At 40.0% G+C, this 23317-nt stretch overlaps 1 protein-coding gene across 1 annotated transcript; it reads left to right on the top strand.

The window, feature by feature from the left end:
• Positions 1-542: 542 nt before the first annotated feature.
• CACYBP (calcyclin binding protein) lies at positions 543-20268 on the top strand. The gene is made up of 6 exons (XM_079920530.1): positions 543-800; positions 4685-4904; positions 6753-6849; positions 7076-7175; positions 8743-8840; positions 10545-20268. The coding sequence occupies exons 1-6, from the start codon at positions 780-782 to the stop codon at positions 10699-10701; spliced, it is 693 nt and encodes a 230-aa protein (XP_079776656.1). The 5' UTR covers positions 543-779; the 3' UTR covers positions 10702-20268.
• Positions 20269-23317: the final 3049 nt, after the last annotated feature.

Here is a 23317-nt window from a genome sequence, read left to right as displayed (position 1 = left end):
GTCACATAGCCAACGCAACCCCACCTCCTCCCGCAATCCATGATGACGTCACCACGTCGTACAGCCTAAATCATGACGTCTCCAGAGCGCCAGCAGTCACTGAAAATAAAACTGTTCCCTTCAGGACCCAGCACACTTAACGTTCTCATTCTGTCCCGTCTTAGCATAAACAGGCTTCCTTTATCTCCCCCTTTTTGTCCTTTTCTCGCACTTCACAGATTAACCTTACACAAGATGGCCGCCTCGATGGCACTGGGTCCTAGAGAGCACGGAAACAGCCGACTCTCTAGTCAACTTCCGGCTTGGACCCCCGAAGATCAGTGCGTAATTTCCGGGGTTGGGTTATGGTACGGGAAAGCAGCGGTTCTGAGCTGCGACTGCGCAGCCGGGACCTACGGGGTCAAAGTATATTACGTACAGTTGCCCCGGCGTGGAGGTAGAGGCGTTTCTCTTCTCGAACTTCCGGTTTAATCGCGAGAGTTGAGCTTTGCTAAGAGGCGAGGTGGGCGGGGCGGGGCCAGGCGAGGCGGGGCGGGGCCGAGCCCTGCAGGCGGTGCTTGGGCTCGGGGGGCGGCCTCGAAGGACTCGCGAAGGTTCTAGAGGCGCCGCGTGCGGGAGGCGGGCCGAGATCTCTCGCAGGTTCGGGTGTGCCCTCAGGCCGCGGCCACTGTGAAAGGTGCCGGTGCTGTCTGCGCTCGGGGTGAGCGCGGTCAGTGCGGCGTTTGCTGTTCTCGCCCCTGCACCGCTGCAGCTGGGGCCTTCCCTCACGCAGCCCGAGCATGGCTTCAACTGTGGAGGAGGTAAGGGGTCCGGCCTTCATCTTCCTCGCTCGCCCTTCCTGGAGCTTTCCGCTCCGTCTCCCGCCCCACCGCCGTTTCCCGTGCGGAGCTGCCTGCCTAGCGGCCGCACGCGACACCTGCCTGTCGGACCGCCTTCCTGCGTACTCGGGTTCCCGCGCTTCCCCTTGGCCTGCCACCCGCCCAGCTGCAGGCGCCCCGTTGCCGACCCGGCCACTGCGGGCCTCGGGGCCTTCGCTTTCCCCGGAAAGTTGACGACCGATGCCCCCGGCTCAGCCTTGGTCGGCGGTGTAGGTGAGCGGGGGTATGTGTCGTGGTTCCCGGCGGCAGGTAGGTCCGATGGTGGACCTGAGGGCTGGTCACCTTCACGGTATCCTCAGGCCCTTTCCGCCCGCGTTACACTGGCCTGAGGACGTGAAGCGTTGTTAAATTAAAGCTGATTACAAAAACTGAGTGTCGTTCCATGGTAGAGGGCAGTTGGAAGGTGAGAAGTCTTCGGTCCCAGCACTTAAATTCTCTTAGTCATCTTTTCTCTACACAGACTTTGGGCAAGTTATGGTGGTTCTCTGGGTCACAGTATCCTTTTCATAGGGTTGTAAAGACCAAGTAATAGTTCTAAATGTTCAAAATAGTGCTTGACAAAACAATCTGCTATAGGCGTTTTAAAAAATAAATTGTAAAGTTAGTTGTAACTAGTGGTAGGAAATAGCTTTTTCTCTTTTAAGCTCTTTAAACAGAGGCAGCTTAACTTTTTTGGAGACTTAGTTTGCACAGGTACAGCATGGGAATAATAAACTTGGATTGCTCTTTTTTTGACTTAAGATGACAGTACTGTTATTCACAGTAAAGTGTTGGGTATCCATTGACTAGACTTGTTCTCTGGAAATCTTTTTGTTTAATATGAACAAGAGTGGGAAATCTCACATTTGACTTTTTAAGTCTGAGAATTTGCTTTAAATGAAGAAAAACTATGTGTGTTATTCTGGATAACTTGACACAAGTTTGTTAGGTGTTAAAGATTGGCCTTGTGGTACCATGTGCCCTGAGGAAAGAATCTCTGAAGTGACTTTACAGTCTTACATTTGGCGTGTTCAGTATTAATCCTCTTTAAAGTAAGGGGCTTTCTAATTGCGGTGTATACATTTAGGGACACTTTTTTTTGTTTGAGATGAAACTCAGTTTTTAACCATTTTAAAGTGTATGGTGCAGTGCTTTTTAGTATATTCACAGTGTTTTTGCAATCATCACCACTATATAATTTGAGAGTATTTTCATCAACCCCAAAAGAAACCCATTAAGTGGCCATTAAGCAGTCACTTCCCATTACTCCTTCCCATTCAGCAGCCACCAGTCTACTTTATGTCTCTATGGATTTGCCTATTCTGAGCATTTCATACAAATGGAGATTTACAGTGTGTGGCCTTTTACTTTTTGGCTTCTTTTACTTAGCATAATGTTTTCAAGTTTATCCATGGTGAAACATGTATTTCTTTTTATGGCAGAATAATCTTTTTTATGGATATACCACATTTTGTTTATTCATAAATTGATAGACATTTGGATGATTTCCACTTTTTGGCTATTATGAACAGTGTTGCTATGAATACTTGTGTACAGCTTTTTATGTGGATATACGTTTTCAAATCTCTGTGTATCTATCTAGGAGTGGAATTGCAGGGTCATATGGTAACTAACTTCGAGAAACTGCTAAACTCCTTTCCAAAGTGCATCTTTACATTCCCACAAGCAGTGTATGAAGCTTCCGATTTCTGCACATCCTCGTCAACACTTGTTATTTGCTGGAGTTTGTTGTTGTTGTTCGTCATCCTAGTGGATGTGAAGTGGTGTATCATTGTGGATTTAATGTGCATTTCCTTAATGCCTGATGACGTTGAGCATCTTTTCATGCGCTTGAGGGCCATTTGTCTGTCTTTGGAGAAATGTCTGTACAACGTCTTTGCCTATTTTGAGGCACTTTGGTTTTATTGCTTCCTAGTGAAGAATTTGGAAATAGATTAGAAGAGAAAGCTTTAATGTGTTTATGGATAGGGATAAAAGGGAGGTGTGATTTTGCATAAGGAAAACAAGTGAATGCCTAGATAAATTAGGTAAGAAATGCTGTATCTAAGGCATCTTAAATATGTGTACAGGAAAAGCACCAAAGGGATCAATTTTACTGGTTTCAGATCTGCAAATAACAGAGAAGAACTGAGGAATTACCTTAAACAGGCCTGCTGTAAATTGCTTCAGACTTAACAGTGGATATCTTATTTTTGTAGTACTGTAGAGCCAAACTGGCTGTAAAGAGGGCCTGGGGATCTCTTGCTTAATTCTCAGAGTTCTCTTCTGAGTCTCCTAGAAAAAGGATTCCTATTCCAGTCAAGAAGTAAAACCTTTTGTTTAGAATCTATACGTTTACTTTTTTTTTTTAACTAAATCCTTACTCTGGAAACAAAATATACTCATTTAACATTTTAATTTTTTTTTCATCTTGTTATTAGAATGAATGTGAATTTTGAAAGCTATTATAACAAAAAAGATTGCTTTGCACTAAAAGCATCTTGGTTCTATGCTTTAAAGATGAGTTTGCAATTTTTTTTCTTAGTAATATGAGTTTTGGGAGGTGGGGATAGAATTTGGGCAGGAGACTGGGCACAGTTGGACTTTTTATACCAAGTTAGCAGTTACAGATAGGTGAAACAAGGGCATCTGAGTTAAATGAGATAAAAGACTTGGGATAAAAGAAAAGCATTTGTTTTTCTGGTTTGCATTTTCTAAGACTCAAGAAATCTAAAGACTTTCGAGCTGTACTTTGGATATTATACTAAGTTACCAAGCATTTAAGGATTTTTATATTGAGCCTTACATGATCTCAGGCTATAATGTCAAAGCCTTCCTGTCAGATTGCTAGCTAGTATCAAGCCAGAATATAAAGTCATTTTAAGAGAAATGAATCCCTTGTTTATAAAGATCTCATACATTTGCAGTAAGTCAGAGGGTAACTGGAAAAAAGTTTTTAAGCCCATTAATTTTCTAACAGTGTCTTTAACTCTTAAATTAACACAATGTTGACTCTGTCTCTAGAAAGTAATAGAAATAGACTTGGGTAGGCAGTGTATTGGCGTGAGAAGAAAAAAACAGGTGGCTTTTTCAGTGATCCAGGAGTGCATTGCACGTTGGATTGTTTATCCAGATTTTCATTCTCTACTGTGCAACCAAGTCCCAGACTTTTGACAGTAAAATTAACCAGGAGCTTTAGAATTAAGAAGTTGTCTAACTTCTTAGAAGAAGAAATATGTCTTTATTTTTTTATCTTTTGTCTTAAAAATTTAAACTTTCTTATGTGTATTACTAGGGGTAGGAAGATCAGTGAGGACGCATCACTGACGGAAAGTAGAGTATTACCTCAGTCAAGTTGCTGTAGCATTTCACCACACCTACCATGTACTCACGCATCTCTTTTATTTTAATATTTAAAAAATTCCTAATATCTCTTGACTAGGACTGGATGTTACAAGGAAATTCACGATTCCCTTTTGTTGGATTTCTTCATGTTATAATCAGAAAATGTTTATAAATCACACTCGTATCTTGTAAATAAAATGTTTTAAAACAAAGGTAGATAACAGTCTACCAAACTGGAAAAATTTGGCTTGATTACCTATTGTTACTTCAAGATTAAGTTTTCCTTTTTAAAAGAAAGGAATCTTGAGTTATTTACAATTCAGTAGGCTGGAGGAAAGAATCCTTGTTGCTACCCAACCCTAGGAAATTTAAATGAACCTCCTATTCTTAGCTCTTATTCAGTAAATTGAAATGACCGATATGCACAATATCAAACTATTGTCTTATTTATCATAGCTAACTTATCTTTTATTTTAACACAGCTACAGAAAGATCTAGAAGAGGTGAAGGTGCTGCTGGAAAAAGCCACTAGAAAAAGAGTACGTGATGCCCTGACAGCTGAAAAATCCAGGATTGAGACAGAAATCAAGAATAAGATGCAGCAGAAATCACAGAGGAAAGCAGAACTTCTGGAAAACGAAAAGCCAGCTGCTGTGGTTGCTCCTATTACAACAGGATATACAGTGAAAATCAGTAATTATGGTATGACTCGCCCCTACATACAGCTCTATACAGTTATTTCTGCCTCTGAGCAATGTATTCCTTAGTAGTGACCCACTAACAAAATCAATTTTTTAATAGTCTTGAGTGTTTGTTTTTGGTGATTTTAAAGAGAAGACCCATTAGTTCTTATTTAATAAGATGCTTTTTAAGATATTAAAAAGAAAATGCTGCATTCTAAAAGCTAATTAATTAATAAGAGAGCAAGATGATTAGTACAATGGTGAGTAGCAGCAAGAAGGAACCTATTCTGAAATATATTCAGTATATATGGACACAGCTTTTTGTTTTGTTTTTCTTCCTGTTTTGCATTTCTGTTTGCCAAACAATCACCGATATTAACTGAGGAAGAGAATCCAGTTATATTCAAACAACATTTTTGAGCACCTAGTATGTGCCTTTATTGTACTTGGACTTGTGGATACACAACAGTGAGCAAGACCCAATCCCTGCTCATGGTGTGGTTGGGACATAGACGTACAGTTAATGCCATAACAATGTCATAATACCATTTTCCCTAAATTGATTATAGACTTTTTTTATTTTGGAAGCAATGCAACTTGAAGTCTGAGTAATGAGCTCTCACGAAGGCAGGGACAGTCTTATTTTCCTTTGTGCTCACAATATCTAGCACACAGTAAGTACTTAATATTTCATTAACTGAATAGAGATTTATGAAGTATTATGAGAATATAGCTGATAAAGTAATTCTGCTGGAGGGGAGGAACAGTCAGGGAGAATTAGAAGAGACATTTGAGTTTAAAAGGTGAGTTCGTCAAGTATGAAGAAAAGAAGGGAATTGCATGAGCAAAGCACATGAGTAGAGACGTGAAACGCATCATGCGTTTTGGGTATCGTCATAGCAAAAAGCAGTGTGTGTGTTGTGTTTAAGTGATGTACTGCAGTACTATAGGAGATACGCTGTGTACTTCGTTGACGATAGGAAACTGGTCTGAAGGTGGTAGGATTCTGGCATAGTAACTAGGAACCTAAATTTGTGTTTAGGGAGAAATAGTTATCATTGTGGAGGATGGGTTGAACGGATGGTAAGTAACTAAATGAAGTACAGAACCCTCTAGAACATCTTTTTTTTTATTATTAACACTAGATTTCTATAGGACTAAGTAAGAAAAAGTCATATAGTACAATAACTAGATAAATATATATTTTATTATATGATGTGCTTTTTATGTGACATTTGTGTATTTTCTGTTAGCAGAATTCATATAGGTTAGAGACTAGCTTGATAATAAAAAAAATGAAATAAGTTCTAGATATTGGTAGGTTAATTAAATTGGCAGATTTGGATGAATTTGACTCTAAATTTATATTCTGCTTTATCAGGGAAAGGAATTGAGGAAGCTAGGTTTGCATTTGTTGAACTGCTTAGAGAAGTAGAAATGATTATGGAATTAGCTAATACTGATTAGACAAGCTGATGTTTAGCCATCCAGCTTGGTGGAGATTATCAATATTTAGGAATAGGACAAAATTATATCCATAAAAAGGGGAAATGAGCTACAATTAAGGAAGTATTTAACGATCATATTGCTTACTCTAAGGAATAAAAAGAACATGGGCTTTGTGTTCAGTAAACCTGGATTTGAATCCAGGCTGTTTCACTAGCTAGATGCCTAACTTTGGGTAGATTACTTAACTGCTTTGAAGCTCAATTTTTCCATCTAAAAAGTTTCTTATATCTTTCTTTCTTTCATGTTTCTATTACTAGATTTTTATCTTAGTGAGTTTTATTATGAGCTGTGTGCATTTGCTATTCCAGAGATAGTATCAGACTTTATTCATGGTCCATTTTTTGTTGTTGTTAACCAGGATGGGATCAGTCAGATAAGTTTGTGAAAATCTACATTTCCTTAACTGGAGTTCATCAAGTCCCCGCTGAGAATGTGCAGGTGCATTTCACAGAGAGGTGAGTTCTCATAATGGGGAAGACAGTGCCTTATTATGGGTTCTTTTCAGCTTCTAAAATTCTGCTTAAATTTAAAATTATCCTTTACATCTGCTTTAAAGGTTGAGTCTTATCATCTGGGATGGCCAGGTGCACATCCTAAAGTAAAACTGGCTTTATTTCCACAACGACTGAAGAGCACCTTTCACAGAACCAGAAAGATAAAGTGTTCACTATTGTGTTGTAGGTCATTTGATCTTTTGGTAAAGAATCTAAATGGGAAGAGTTACTCCATGATTGTGAACAATCTCTTGAAACCCATCTCTGTGGAAGGCAGTTCAAAAAAGGTAGGTTTACTTTTTTGTTGTAATATTGTCATAATTGTCATAATATTTTTTTCATAATATTGTGAAACCTCATGAAATTACCTGGCCAGTTTAGAATTAAGATGAACTAGAATTAATTTATCCTGTTGCCTGTTTTGTAAATAAAGTTTTATTTGAACATATCAGTGCTCATTTGTGTATGTGTTGTCTGGCTACTTTTGTGTTTCAGTGGCAGAGTTAAGTAGCTACAACAGACCGTGTGGCCCACAAAGCCTAAAATACTAATTATCTAGCTCTTTACAGAAAAAGTTTGCCAGCTCCTGCTCTAGAAAAATAGATTATAAGAATATTGCATTAGAATCAGGAGGGTGTTGAATAAACTGAAAGTGGTTAAGAATGAGACTTGAGGTTTTTTTTTTTTAACTTTTATTTATTTATTTATTCATGGCTGTGTTGGCTCTTCGTTTCTGTGCGAGGGCTTTCTCTAGTTGCGGCAAGCGGGGGCCACTCCTCATCACAGTGTGCCGGCCTCTCGCTATCGCGGCCTCTCTTGTTGCGGAGCACAGGCTCCAGACGCGCAGGCTCAGTAATTGTGGCTCACGGGGCTAGTTGCTCCGCGGGATGTGGGATCTTCCTAGACCAGGGCTCGAACCCGTGTCCCCTGCATCGGCAGGCAGATTCTCAACTACTGCACCACCAGGGAAGCCCAGACTTGAGTTTTAATGCCAGTTTTATCACATATTAATTGTGACCTTTGGCAGCTCACTTAATCACTTTATACCTCAGCTTTCTCATTTGTACAATGGGAATAATAATTTGTTTTACAAAATTGAAATAAACTGTCTTTGAAACAACATTATTCATTTTTCACTAATTCAGATAATCCTTCTGTTCCTACCTAATTTAAATAAATGAAGTTTAATGCCCCTGGTACACAGATGTGCCATTCTGCTGTCTGTGTTTACATAGAGTTATGTAGCAGCTTAAAGGTAATATTAGAATATAATTTAATGATTAACTTGTGACTCCCTGCTCCCTTCTTTGTCCGCTAATCACATGTTGAAGTATTACTCAAGAGTCCTAGAGTTATGTGGATCATTGTTGAAAGGGCTGTATATTCTTGCTGTTTCTGCTCATCTTGCAAACTCCCTAACCAATACTGCCTTACATGATTTTCTGCCTGTCTGACCTCTCTTACTGTTTTATTCTCTCCTTCAATCATCAAAATCCAGCCATTCCTCCTCCTTGTTTTCAAAGACACCAGAATCATCTCTTCCTGTGTCAACTGTCTGGAAGGCCCTCTTTCCTGGAGCTTGGGCCACAGCTCACATTTCACCCCAGAGAGGCTTTCCTAGTGAAGTTCCTTCCCCAATACTCATTAACATCCTCTTTGTCTTGATAGCATCTAGTATTTGAAGGAATTAGTTTGTGTATGATTTTCCAGCCTATTCATAAAAGTATTACTAGCACCTAAAACTGTTACTGTACGTAACAGTAACTCGAGTAATTGAGTAAATAATTATTTTCTAAATATTCATGCCTATCTCCATGTGTTCTAAGTTGTACCTGTTTTCCACTTTTCTTCCAGATCAAGACAGATACAGTTCTTATCTTATGTAGGAAGAAAGCAGAAAACACACGGTGGGACTACCTGACTCAGGTTGAAAAAGAATGCAAAGAGAAAGAGTGAGTCTGCTTTCATTTATTTAAGAATTATAATGTATTCTGTGCTAGGGTTGTAGATGTTCATCAATAATGGAGGTGTATAGTCTGCAATTTGACCATTTACCTTCTAATGTCCTCTGATTAACCCAGTTAGTTATATCTGCTTTCACTTGTCAGAGGGCACCCGAAGAGGGCATGTATCTAGCAAGTTGCTTTTTAAGGAGATCTTTGTACTTGTGGTTGGTTCTTTTGTGCTGGTTCTTAACCCTGGGCCAGTGGTGCTGCTATATAGGTGCTGTGCTCATTCTGAGAGATTCCATTTCAGTAGTTCCATAGTAGCCCAGATACCCATATATGGTTTTTTAATTCCACAGAAGTTTCTGATATATAGTTAGAATTTCACTATCACTGGTATAGAGTGAAAAAGAGAATATTTTTATCCTCCTTAATAATGGCTATTCTGAAAAATGTTTATTCAAAGATACTTCCATCCTAGGTAAAACATTCCTCTGCTTTCCTGCAGTAGTAATGTACTACGTTGAGTCAATTAGCCATCCACATTTCTCTCACTCCTCCCTCCCATAGCCAGTGTGCATTTGGGATGTGGTTGGCTAAGGTGTTAGGCATTACCTGTGGAATTGCTTTTAAATCTAGAATGGATTACCTGAGTATAGGAACCTGTTTTACTGTTACTGTATCCCCAGGGTCCAGTACAGAATCTGGCACTTAATAAATGAGCTAAGTGAAAAATTAAGTATAAAGTTAATGAGCCCAGTTTGCACACTGATTGAACTAGAAGTGTTGACTACATTGAGGGCTGTGCTTTTATACCACCAGGTCCAAAACTCAGGTATCTCAGGTTTAAGAGAAGGCTTTTCTAATTAAAAAATATGAGCTTCAGTATGTGTCCATATATAACATATGTTTGTTTTTTGTCAATGAAATTGTTTTTTATATTATATGAGGAAACATGCTTTTAAGAAAATTAAAAGTTTAGAAAAGTAAAAGCTTATTTCTTTACTTTTCCTGCTAAAAATTAACCTAAAATCCCATAGTCCCAAGATAACCCCTTACCGTTGTTTTAAAAATTAATTAATTTTTGGCTGTGTTGGGTCTTTGTTGCTGCACCTGGGCTTTCTCTAGTGCGCCGAGTGGGGGCTGCTCTATGTTGCAGTGCGTGGGCTTCTCACTGCAGTGGCTTCTCTTGTTGTGGAGCATGGGCTCTAGGATGCACGGGCTTCAGTAGTTGTGGCATGTGGGCTCAGTAGTTGTGGCTTGTGGGCTCTAGAGCACAGGCTCAGTAGTTGTGGCGCCCAGGCTTAGCTGCATGTGGGATCTTCCTGGACCAGGGCTCAAACCCATGTCCCCTGCATTGGCAGGTGGATTCTTAACCACTGAGCCACGAGGGGAGTCCCCCTTAACCATTTTTGATGCCCATTCTTTGATGCACTAAGTGTGGTTATATATTGTTTAAGATGAATCTGTACATGTTTTGATTGTCAGAGTATGTTTGGATACTCTGTCTTCCTCTTACCCCCACTCTTGTACTTCCTACATACTAATTTGTCTCTTTTCATACTTAGTAATCATACCTATAAAATTTGTTAGTAAATGGGATTATTTATATATATTTCTACATTCTATATATTGTTATTACTATTATATGTTTCATGTACATTATATATATTCCTCCATTATTGATTGCGTGTGTTTTCTTTTTAACAGAAAGCCCTCCTACGACACTGAAACAGATCCTAGTGAGGGATTAATGAATGTTCTAAAGAAAATTTATGAAGATGGAGATGATGATATGAAGCGAACCATTAATAAAGCCTGGGTGGAATCAAGAGAGAAGCAAGCCAAAGGAGATACAGAATTCTGAGACTTTAGTCTTTTTGGGAACTGTGATGTGGAAATATCCATGTTTCCAATGAGGACATGTTGGTGAGCTGCACAGATAAATTTCACATATAACTACTTACACAGTCTAAGTAAAGGCAGTGAATTCTCCATTTCCTGTTGGAGGATTTATTTAAATAAAATATGCTTATTAAACAAACACTCCCTCCAAAGATGGTTTCCTTAGTAACCGGGTCATTTTATTCAAGAAAAGGGTAATGTATTCTAGTGTGAAATGTAAAGAAACAAGTCTTACCTAATGAAAATGCCACATTGTGTGTCTTGTTCAGCTAAGAGGTAGAAACAAAAGTTATTGCTTGCCTTCCAGTTCTGACATCAGCTCCCACCAATGTAAGAATAAAAATAAAACGTGAATTTTTGCATAAAATGCAAATTCATACCTGTGTTTCAAGGTTGTTACAGAGATTGATCTATTCACAGCTTAAGTAATGTATATACCACGAATTAACATGCCCTAATAATCTAATCACAAATATTTTTCTCTAGATTTAAATATATTTATGAATAAATTAGAACTAAATCGAAACTTGAGAATACACATATTTATATAGTACCAGTAAGTGGGTTTGCCATGGATCAGATGGCTTGTAAAAACAATAACTGTAAAGTAAAATATGAAATCCCATCTATTGTGCTGAATAAAAACCTATCATGTAGCAGATGTCCAGATGTATGTCAGAAAAGTCAGGCTTTTAGGGGAATTGTTTATTTCAGAGGGTATTACTCCCCCTAAAATCAGAAGTAAGAGCAAGAAAGATGCCTGTGATTTCCATAACTATGTTGTATTGGAGCTATTTGCCACTGCAATTAGAAAAGAGAAAGCAAATTAAATGCGTAGAGAAGAAATCCAAAACTGCTACACTTAATAAGAGAATTTGGTAAAAGTACTAGGGTAAAGTTTGGTAGGGTTTAAAATTAACATAAAAAAACAGCCAATATGTAGGATAACTATTACTAAATATTGAACACATTGTAAAACCTCTGTAATTAAAGCTGTGATGTTGGCACATGAATAAACAGACCAATGGAACAGAATAAAAAATACCCAAGGTGTATGGAAGGTTTAGAATACAGTAAATAGCATTTCATAACTATGGGGAGGAGATGGGCTCTTATTGAGATAACTAAAAATAGCCATATGGGTACATTCCAAACAGATCAGAAAATCTAAATGTGAAAGTGAAGCCACATGAGTACTGAAAGACTCCATCGCAACCTCAGTGAGGGAAAACTATACTATGTGACTTACTTAAAATCTAGCTGTAACAAAGCTAAATATTGATAATTTTAACTATGTAATGTTTACATGGCAAAACCCCCCCACAATTACCAAAAACATGACACATTGAGAAAATTCCAAAATTATTAACAAACACTTCATTAGTAAAAGGAATGTAAGTGACTTTTTTTTGGTTTGTTTATAACCTTTTTGGCTGTGTTGGGTCTTTGTTGCTGTGCATGGGCTTTCTGTAGTCGCGGCGAGTGGGGGCTACCCTTCGTTGCGGTGTGCAGGCTTCTCATTGTTTGGCTTCTCTTGTTGCAGAGCAAAGGCTCTAGGCACACGGGCTTCAGTAGTTGTGGTGTGTGGGCTCAGTAGTTGTGGCTCACAGGCTCTAGAGTGCAGGCTCAGTAGTTGCGGTGCATGGGCTTAGTTGCTCTGCAGTGTGTGGGATCTTCCTGGACCAGGGCTCAAACCTGTGTCCTCTGCATTGGCAGGTGGATTCTTAACCACTGTGCCACCAGGAAATCCCTCAGTGACCATTTAACATATAAAAAGAATTTAGCATATAAAAAAACATACTGTATTTTAACTTTTACTGGAAAAACTCTAAAACATATGTACTATTCAGGGTATGGGGAAATAACATATATGGTAATGGAATGAAAAGGTTGAGAAGCTTAAAACTTGTATAGAAGAGTAGTTGTTGGTAGTATTTACCAGAATTATATGTGCATTTATCCTCTAATTCACAATTCTACTTCTAGGCTCTTTCCCAAAAGTAACACTGGCAAAAATTTGGAGTGATATATACAAAAGATTGGAAACACCCAAATGTCAACTCATAGGGGACTAGCTGAGTAAACTAGTACTTGGGGACATCCACACAGGAAGTACTAATAGTCACCAAAAAATGAAGATTATTTCCACATATTGATACCCAGTGATCAGTCAGGATACAGTAAGTGGAAAAGCAACATGCAGAACACTGTTTATGCTACACTTAACTACCTTAGTGTCAATAAGAGTGGGAAGGGCTTCCCTGGTGGCGCAGTGGTTGAGAGTCTGCCTGCTGATGCAGGGGATGTGGGTTCGTGCCCCGGTCTGGGAAGATCCCACATGCCGCAGAGCGGCTGGGCCCATGCGCCATGGCCACTGAGCGTGCGCGTCTGAAGCCTGTGCTCCGCAACAGGAGAGGCCACAGCAGTGACAGGCCCGCGTACCACACACACACACAAAAAAGTGGGAAATATGAATGTACAATACATGTATTTGCATAAAATTCAAAAAGGAAGAGTAAACCCAAATAAAAATGGTTACCAATAGGGGGAGGAAAGAGATGGGATGGAAGCAGTACTGTGACTATCTCTTTCTATAGTTTTGACCATCTAAAATTTAAGCATTTAAAAGCTAAATAAAAACTTGGGGGAATGAGATCAAGATGGCGGAATAAAAGGATATGGAGCTCACTTCTTCATACAAATACATCAAAAATACACCTACATGTGGAATAATTCTCAGAATGCCTACTGGATTCTGGCAGATCTCAGTACAACCAAAGCAGCAAGAAATACACCACGTAACTGGGTAGGATGAGACCTGTGCCCTTGGGAGGGAGCTATGAAAGGTTTCCTCACCCTGGGATCCTCCTCCACCAGCTGAGAGGTCAGCTAGGAAAGATAGCCTGAGACTTGGAGGATAGTGCAACACCTAACTTGTGGCAAGCAGGACAGAAACCAGCAGAGACCAGTGCAGAGGGTCCTTGCTATCTTGCTGCATTTCCCAGCAGGAGAGAAGCACCTGCTTGGTGTGCACAGCAAGTCGCTGCTGAAACTTGGATTTCAGCTGACAGACTGGGGGAGAGGACTCTTTGGAGACAGACTGAAGGGCCTGGAATGTGCTCAGGGCCACAAGTGGGAGTGTGCAGGATGGAGCCTGGGTCCATCATGGGAGCCCAATTGTTAACACACACATGAGAGAGGGGCATGGCCCCGCCATAGCAGCCTCATTGTCGGCTTGCTCACAGTGGGCACAGGTCAGCCACTGAGTTCTAGGAGCACACAAAACACCAGTAGGTTGCCCACACGTGGAGGCAGAGCTGAGGGTAGTGCCAACAACAGTGTACTTTGTGAGCACACACAGTGAGTGACAAATGACATCAGAGAGTGCAGGTCCTGGTGGACAGCTCCTGGGGAGGAATACACAGTGGCTCCTTTCCCAGATGGAGCACTCCAGCCCAACCTACCTCACACCACAGCTTATAATCAGATCTTGGGGCTTCTACTCTTAACACCTGGGGAGCAGACCCTGCTCCCAAAGGGCTATGACAACCACATAGGAAAGAGGAAGCCCCACTCAACATCCAGTGCAGCCTCTGGTCACCACAACACCAGACACACCCTCTGTTGGGAAAACGGCCAGCACACACAGGAAAGATGTGGTAGGCACCCATAACAAAAAGAGCCCTACGACCAAAAATACTGGACTCACACAAGCTACACGGGGGTGCTTGCACATAAAAACAGCCCTTCAAGACCACAGTAGATAACTGTTTTCCCTAAATTCATAATAGATTCAGAGAAATATAAGTAAGAAAAAGCAGGGGAGCTATTCCCAATTAAAAGAACAGTGAAACAGACCTCTCCGGTCTACCAGACCCTGAGTCCAAAAAGGAGGTAATAAAAATGCTGAAGGGATTAAGAAAGAAATACTGATAGAAATGCAGACCACTGTAACACACTATAAAGAGGAACCAACTAAAATTAGACAATTCAATTGCCAAGATGAAAACCTATCTAAAGGCAATAAATAGCAAAATAAATAATGTAGAAGAACGAATAAGTGATGTGGAAAACAGAATAATGCAAACCACCCAATCAGAACAGCAAATGAAAAAGAATGAAAGCAACATACGAGAGTTATGGGATAATATAAAGCATGCCAATCTACGCATAACAGATCTCAGAATGAGAAGAAAGAAAAGGGGATCGAAAATGTATCTGAAGAAATTATAGCTGAAAACTTCCCAAACCCAAAGAAAGAAACATACTCAGGTAAAGGAATCACAGAGGGTCCCAAACAAGATGAATCTAAACAGACCTACACAAAGACATATCAAAATTAAAATGGCAAAAGCTAAACACAGAGGATTCTAAAGGAAGCAAGAGGAAACAAGGAGTCAGTTACAAGGGAACCTCTATAATGCTATCAGCTGATTTCTCTACAGAAACTTTGCAGGCCAGAGGGGAGTGGCAAGATATATTCCAAGTCGTGAAAGGGAAAAACCTACTATCTAGCATACTCTACCCAGTAAGATTATCATTTAGAATAGAAGGAAAGAGAAAGAATTTCTCAGACAAGCAAAAACTAAAAGAATACAGCAATCCTAAACCTATCCTAAAAGAAATATTGAAAGGTCTGCTTTAAATAAAAAAGCAAGAATCTATAAGAAAGGGAAAATCACAGTAGGAAAGACATATATAAAAGGACTGTACATCACTTAAATAGCCAGTACATAAATTAAAAGAATATCCAAAAAAACTTTGTGGGCTTCCCTGGTGGCGCAGTGGTTGGGAGTCCGCCTGCCGATGCAGGGGACACGGGTTCGTGCCCCAGTCCGGGAAGATCCTACATGCCGCGGAGCGGCTGGGCCCGTGAGCCATGGCCGCTGAGCCTGCGCATCCGGAACCTGTGCTCCGCAACGGGAGAGGCCACAACAGTAAGAGGTTCGCGTACCGCAAAAACAAAAAACAAAAACAACTTTGTGAAAGTGATCGTAACTACAATGAACACCAAAAGGATAAATAGGAAGATATAAAATAGGACATCAAAATCAAAAAATGAGGGGGAGGGGAGTAAGAAAATGTAGATTTTTAAAAGAACGTGTTTGAGATTATATGACTACCAGCCTAAAGCACGTAGATATAGTAATGGGTTAACATACTTGAAAACCAGGGTAACCACAAATCAAAAACATATAATAGATTCACAAAAACCAAAAAGAAAACTCAAGAATAGAAAAGAAACCAAGAAAACACAAAAGGGAAAACAAAAAGAACAAGAAAGGAACACAGAAGTACAAAATCAACTGGAAAACAAGGTTTACAATGGCAATAAATACATACTTATCAATAATTACCTTAAATGTCAGTAGGTTAAGTGGAAATGACAAGAAAGCAGGGGGTAGCAATACTCAGACGAAATAGATTTTAAAACAGGCCATAAAAAAAGCTAAAGGAAACTATATAATGATAAAAGGATCAATACAAGAAGATATACTCAACATATATGCAAGGAATACAGAAGCATCTAAATATTTAAAATAAATACTAACAGACATAAAAGGAGAAATTGACAGGAATACAATAATAGTAGGAGATGTTAACACCCTAATGACATCAATGGACAGATCTTCCAGACAGAAAATAAAGCCACAGAGACCCTACACGACACAATACAACAGTTAGACTTAATTGATATTTTTAGGATATTACATCCAAAAATCCCCCAGAATAGACATTCTTTTCAAGTGCACATGGAACATGCTGTAGGATAGACCACATACTAGGACACAAAACAAGCCTCAACAAATTTAAGAGGAAAGAATTTCAAGCATCTTTTCTGACCACAGTGGTATAAAACTAGAAATCAACCACATAAAGAGAAACGGGGGAAAAAAAAAAACCAATTACCAGGAGACTAAACAACATGCTACTGAATATCCAATGGGTCAATGATGAAATCAAAGAGGAAATTAAAAAATACCTTGAGACAAATGACAATGAAAACGCAACCATACAAAATCTATGGGGTGCAGCAGAAGCAGTCGTAAGAGGAAGGTTCATAGCAATACAAGCCTTTCCCCAAAAAAACAAGAAAAATCTCAAACAACTTAACTTACCACCTACAAGAATTAGAAAAAGAAGTACAAACAAAACCTAAAGTCAGCAGAAGAAAGGAAATAATAAAGATCAGAGACGAAATAAATAAAATAGGTTAAAAAGACAACAGAAAAATCAATCAAGCCAGGAGCTGGTTTTCTGAAAGGATGAACAAAATTGCCAGGCCTCTGGCCAGGCTCACCAAGAAGAAAAGAGACAGGACCCAAATAAACTAAGTAAGAAATGAAAGAGGAGAAATAACAACTGATAAAACAGAATTACCAATAAACCATAGGAGAATACTATGAACAATTATACGCCAACAAATTGGACAAACTAGAAAAAAATGAGCAAGTTTCTAGAAACATACAGCCCACCAAAACTGAATCAAGAAAAAATAATTTGAACAAAATGATCACTAGAAGTGAAATAGAATCTATAATAATAATTAAAAACAAACAAAAACAAAAAACCCCCCAAAACTCTCTGCAAACCAAAGTCCAGGACCAGATGGCTTCACTGGGGAATTCTACCAAATATACAGAGAAGAACTTATACCTATCCTTCTCAAACTCTTCCAAAAGACCAAACAGGAGGGAACACTCCCAAAGTCATTCTATGAAGCTGTGATCATGCTGGTACCAAAATCAGATAAAGATACCACAAAAAAAGAGAATCACAGGCGGATGTCACTGATGAATATAGATGCAAAAATCTTCAAGAAAATATTAGCAAACTGTATCCAACAACACATAAAAAAGATTATACACCATGACCAAGCTGAATTAATCCCAGTATGACAAGGACGGTTCAACATAGGCAAATCAATCAATCCCAGTGTGACAAGGATGGTTCAACATAGGCAAATCAATCAAAGTGATACACCACATTGACAAAAGAAAAAACAAAAACCACATGACCATTGCAACAGGCGTGGGAAAAGCATTTGATAAAATTCAAAATCCATTCATGATAAAAACTCTCACTCAAGTGGGTATAGAGGGAATATATTGCAACATGGTAAAAGCCATTTATGCCAAACCCACAGCCAACACAATACTCAACAGTAAATACTAAAAGTCTTCCTGCTAAATTTAAGAACAAGACAAGGATAACCACTCCACCACTTCTATTCAACATAGTATTGGAAGTCCTAGTACTCAGAGAAGAAAAAGAAATAAAAGGTAACCAAATGGGAAGGCAAGAGGTAGAACTGTAATTATATGCAGATGACATGATACTCTATATAGGAAACCCTAAACACACAAAAACTATTAGAACTAATAAATTCAACAAGGTAGCAGGATACAAGATTAACATACAGGAATCTGTTGCATTTCTTTACACTAACAATGAATATCACAGAGTAAAAAACAATCCCCTTTAAAACTGTTACAAGGACAAGATGTCAGAGTAGAAGAACCTTGAGCTCACTTCCTCTCATGAGCACACCAAAATCAAAACTAACTGCTGAACAACCATCAATAAAAATGACTGGGACCTAACAAAAAAGATATTCTATATCCAAAGACATAAAGAAGAAACCCAATGAGACGGTAAAAGGGGCACACCTGCAATATAATCAAATCCCATACCCCTGGGACAGGTGACCCACAAACTGGAGAACAATTACATCACAGAAGTTCTCTAATAGGAGAGTTCTAAGCCTCACGTCAGGCTCCCCCGTATGTGGGTCTGAAATAGGGAGGAGCTTCCAGAGCATTTGGCTTTGAAGGCCAGCGGGGTTCAAGTGCAGGAACTCCACAGGAATGGGGAAAAAAGAGACTCCACACTTGGAGGGCACACACAAGGTCTTGTGCTCACTGGGATCCAGGGCAAAAATAGTGACTTCATAGGAGCCTGGACCAGACCTACCTGCGGGTCTTGCAAGGTCTCCAGGGGAGGCAGGGACAGCTGGGGCTCACTGTGGGGACAAGGACACTGGTGGTGGAAGTACTGGGGAATATTCATCAGCATGAGCTCTTCTGGAGGCCACCATTTGGCACCAAGACCTGGCCCCACCCAACAGCCTGTAGGATCCTGGAAGGCCTCAGGCCAAACAACCAACAGGGCAGGAACACAGTCCCACCCATCAGCACAAGCTGCCTAAAGACTTCCAGAGCCCACAGCCACCTCTAAACATGCCCCTTGACATGGCCATACCAACCAGAGGGCCAAGATCCAGCTCCACCCACCAGTGGGCAGATACCAGAAACAAGCAAACTACTATCCAGCAACCTGTGGAACCGAGTCTGCAAAAGCAGTTCAGAACCTACCCTGGGAATAGCTGGTCTCTGGCCCTTGGGTGGGAGGGCCAGAGAAGGGAGTGTACTACTGGGATGCACAGGATATCCTCTACAGAGGACCACCTCTCCAAAGTCAAGAAACATAAATAACCTTCCATATACATAAAAATACAAATAGAAATTTAAACAATGAGATGGCAGAGGAATATGTTCCAGAAGAAGGAACAAGATAAAACCCCAGAAGAACAACTAAGTGACGTGGAGATAGGCAACCTACCCAAGAAAGAGTTCAGAGTAATGATTGTAAAGATGATCCAGGAACTCAGGAAAAGACTGACTATCCAGAGCAAGAAGTTACAAGAAGTTTTCAACAAAGAGAAAATATAAAGGACAGCCAAACAGAGTTCAAGAACACAATAAGTTAAATGAAAAACACACCAGAAAGACTCAATAGCAGAATAAATAAGGCAGAATAATGGATAAGTGATCTGGAAGACAGAGTGGTGGAAATCATTGCCATAGAACAGAATAAAGTAAAAAAAGAATGAAAAGAAATCAGGCAAATTTGAGACCTCTGAGACAAGGTCAAACACACCAACATTTGCATTATAGGGGTCCCAGAAGGAGAAGAGAGAGAGAAAGAGCCTGAGAAGATATTTGAAGAGATAATAGGTGAAAACGTCTCTAACATGGGAAACAAAACAGCCACCCAAGTCCAGGAAGCACAGAGTCCCACACAGGATTAACCCAAGGAGGAACAAGCTGAGACACATAATAATCATTGACAAAAATGAAGGATAAAGAAAAAATACTAAAAGCAACAAGGCAAAACTAACAAATAACATACATGGGAATTCCCATAAGATTATTACCTGATGTTTCATAAGAAACTCTGTAGGCCAGAAGGAAGTGACACAATATATTTAAAGTAATGAAAGGGAAAAACCTACAACCAAGAATACTCTACCCAGCAAGGCTCTCATTCAGATTTCATGGAGAAATTAAAAGCTTTACAGACAAGCAAAAGCTAAGAGAATTCAGCACCACAAAACCAGCTTCATAACAAATGCTCAAGGAGAGACTTCCATACAAGATGGCAGAGTAGAAGGATGTGTTATCACTCCCTCTTGCGAGAACACCAGAATCACAACTAGCTGCTGGACAATCATCAACAGGAGGACACTGGAACTCACCAAAAAAGATACCACACATCCAAAGACAAAGGAGAAGCCACAATGAGACAGTAGGAGGGGTGCAATCACAGTAAAATCAAATCCCATAACTGCTGGGTGGGTGACTCACAAACTGGAGAACACTTATACCACAGAGGTCCACCCACTGGAGTGAAGGTTCTGAGCTTCACGTCAGGCTTCCCAACCACGTGGTCCGGCAACGGGAGGAGGAATTCCTATAGAGAATCAGACTTTGAAGGCTGGTGGGATTTGATTGCAGGACACTGACAGGACTGGGAGAAACAGAGACTCCACTCATGGAGGGCACACACAAAGTAGTGTGTGCATTGGGACCCAGGGGAAGGAGCAGTGACCCCATAGGAGACTGAACCAAACCTACCTGCTAGTGTTGGAGGGTCTCCTGCAGAGGCAGGGGGTGGCTGTGGCTCACTGTGGGGACAAGGACACTGGCAGCAGAAGTTCCAGGAAGTACTCCTTGGCATGAGCCCTCCCAGAGTCTACCGTTAGTCCCACCAAAGAGGCCAGGTAGGCTCCAGTGTTGGGTTGCCTCAGGCCAAACAACCAACAGGCAGGGAACCCAGCCCCAACCATCAGCAGTCAAGCAGATTAAAGTTTTACTGAGCTCTGCCCACCAGAGCAACAGTCAGCTCTACCCACCACCAGTCCCTCCCATCAGGAAACTTGCACAAGCCTCTTGGATAGCCAAATCCATCAGAGGGCAGACAGCAGAAGCAAGAAGAACTACAATCCTGCAGCCTGTGGGAAAAAAACCACATTCACAGAAAGATAGACAAGATGAAAAGGCAGAGGGCTATGTACCAGATGAAGGAACAAGATAAAACCCCAGAAAAACAACTAAATGAAGTGGAGATAGGCAACCTTCCAGAAAAAGAATTCAGAATAATGATAGTGAAGATGATCCAGGACCTGGGAAAAAAGAATGGAGGCAAAGATCGAGAAGATGCAAGAAATGTTTAACAAAGACCTAGAAGAATTAAAGAACAAACAAACAGAGATGAACAATACAATAACTGAAATAAAAATTACACTACAAGGAATCAATAACAGAATAACTGAGGCAGAAGAACGGATAAGTGACCTGGAAGACAGAATGGTGGAATTCACTGCTGCGGAACAGAATAAAGAAAACAGAATGAAAAGAAATGAAGACAGCCTAAGAGACTTCTGGGATGACATTAAACGCAACATCATTCACTTTATAGGGGTCCCAGAATGACAAGAGAGAGAGAAAGGACCAGAGAAAATACTGGAAGAGATTAGAGTCGAAAACTTCCCTAACATGGGAAAGGATATAGCCACCCAAGTCCAGGAAGCGCAGAGAGTCCCATACAGGATAAACCCAAGGAGAAACATGCCAAGACATATAGTAATCAACTTGGCAAAAATTAAAAACAAAGAAAAATTACTGAAAGCAGCAAGGGAAAAACGACAAATAGCATACAAGGGAACTCCCATAAGGTTAACAGCTGATTTCTCAGCAGAAACTCTACAAGCCAGAAGGGAGTGGCATGATATACTTAAAGTGATGAAAGGGAAGAACCTACAACCAAGATTACTCTAACCGGCAAGGATCTCATTCAGATTTGATGGAGAAATCAAAAGCTTTACAGACAAGCAAAAGCTAAGAGAATTCAGCACCACCAAACCAATTCTACAACAAATGCTAAAGGAACTTCTCTAAGTGGGAAACAAAAGAAAAGGAAAGGACCTACAAAAACAAACCCAAAACAATTAAGAAAATGGTCATAGGAACATACATATCGATAATTACCTTAAATGTGAATGGATTAAATGCTCCAACAACAAGACACAGGCTTGCTGAATGGATACAAAAACAAGACCCATATATATGCTGTCTACAAGAGACCCACTTCAGACCTAGGGACACATACAGACTGAAAGTGAGGGGATGGAAAAAGATATTCCATGCAAATGGAAATCAAAAGAAAGCTGGAGTAGCAATACTCATATCAGATAAAATAGACTTTAAAATAAAGAATGTTATAAGAGATAAGGAAGGACACTACATAATGATCAAAGGATCAATCCAAGAAAAAGATGTAACAATTATAAATATATATGTATCCAACATAGGAGCACCTCAATACATAAGGCAACTGCTAACAGCTATAAAAGAGGAAATCGACACAATAATAGTGGGGGACTTTAACACCTCACACCAATGGACAGATCATCCAAAATGACACAATAGACCAGATATATTTAATTGATATTTATAGGACATTCCACCCAAAAACAGCAGATTACACTTTCTTCTCAAGTGCGCACAGAACATTCTCCAGGATAGATCACATCTTGGGTCAAAAATCAAGCCTCAATAAATTTAAGAAAATTGAAATCATATCAAGCATTTTTTCTGATGACAACGCTATGAGATTAGAAGTGAATTACAGGGGAAAAAACGTAAAAAACACAAACACATAGAAGCTAAACAATACATTACTAAATAACCAAGAGTTCACTGAAGAAATCAAAGAGGAAATAAAAAACTACCTAGAGGGCTTCCCTGGTGGCGCAGTGGTTGAGAGTCCACCTGCCGATGCAGGGGACAGAGGTTTGTGCCCTGGTCTGGGAAGATCCCACATGCCGCGGAGCAGCTAGGCCCGTGAGCCATGGCCGTTGAGCCTGCGCATCCGGAGCCTGTGCTCTGCAATGGGAGAGGCCACCACAGTGAGAGGCCCGCGTACCACAAAAACAAAAAAAAACCAAAAACTACCTAGAGACAAATAACAATGAAAACATGACGATCCAAAACCTATGGGATGCAGCCAAAGCAATTCTAAGAGGGAAGTTTATAGCTATACAAGCCTACCTCAAGAAACAAGAAAAATCTTAAATAAACAATCTAAACTTACACCTGAAGGAACTAGAGAAAGAAGAACAAACAAAACCCAAAGTCAGTATAAGGAAAGAAATCATAAAGATCAGAGCAGAAATAAATGAAATAGAAACAAAGAAAATAGCAAAGATCAATAAAACTAAAAGCTGGTTCTCTGAG

Source organism: Stenella coeruleoalba (assembly GCF_951394435.1).
Source record: "Stenella coeruleoalba genome assembly, chromosome: 1".
Taxonomy (NCBI): Eukaryota; Metazoa; Chordata; class Mammalia; order Artiodactyla; family Delphinidae; genus Stenella; species Stenella coeruleoalba.
This window is presented reverse-complemented; position numbering and strand designations above follow the sequence as displayed.

What these genes read in the sequence shown, in the direction of transcription:
- CACYBP (XM_079920530.1), top strand. Translation starts at nt 780, where the DNA reads ATGGCTTCAACTGTGGAGGAG. An exon ending in TGGCTTCAACTGTGGAGGAG is followed by an intron (nt 801 to 4,684) that starts GTAAGGGGTCCG and finishes ATTTTAACACAG; the next exon opens with CTACAGAAAGATCTAGAAGA. An exon ending in AAAGAATGCAAAGAGAAAGA is followed by an intron (nt 8,841 to 10,544) that starts GTGAGTCTGCTT and finishes TCTTTTTAACAG; the next exon opens with AAAGCCCTCCTACGACACTG.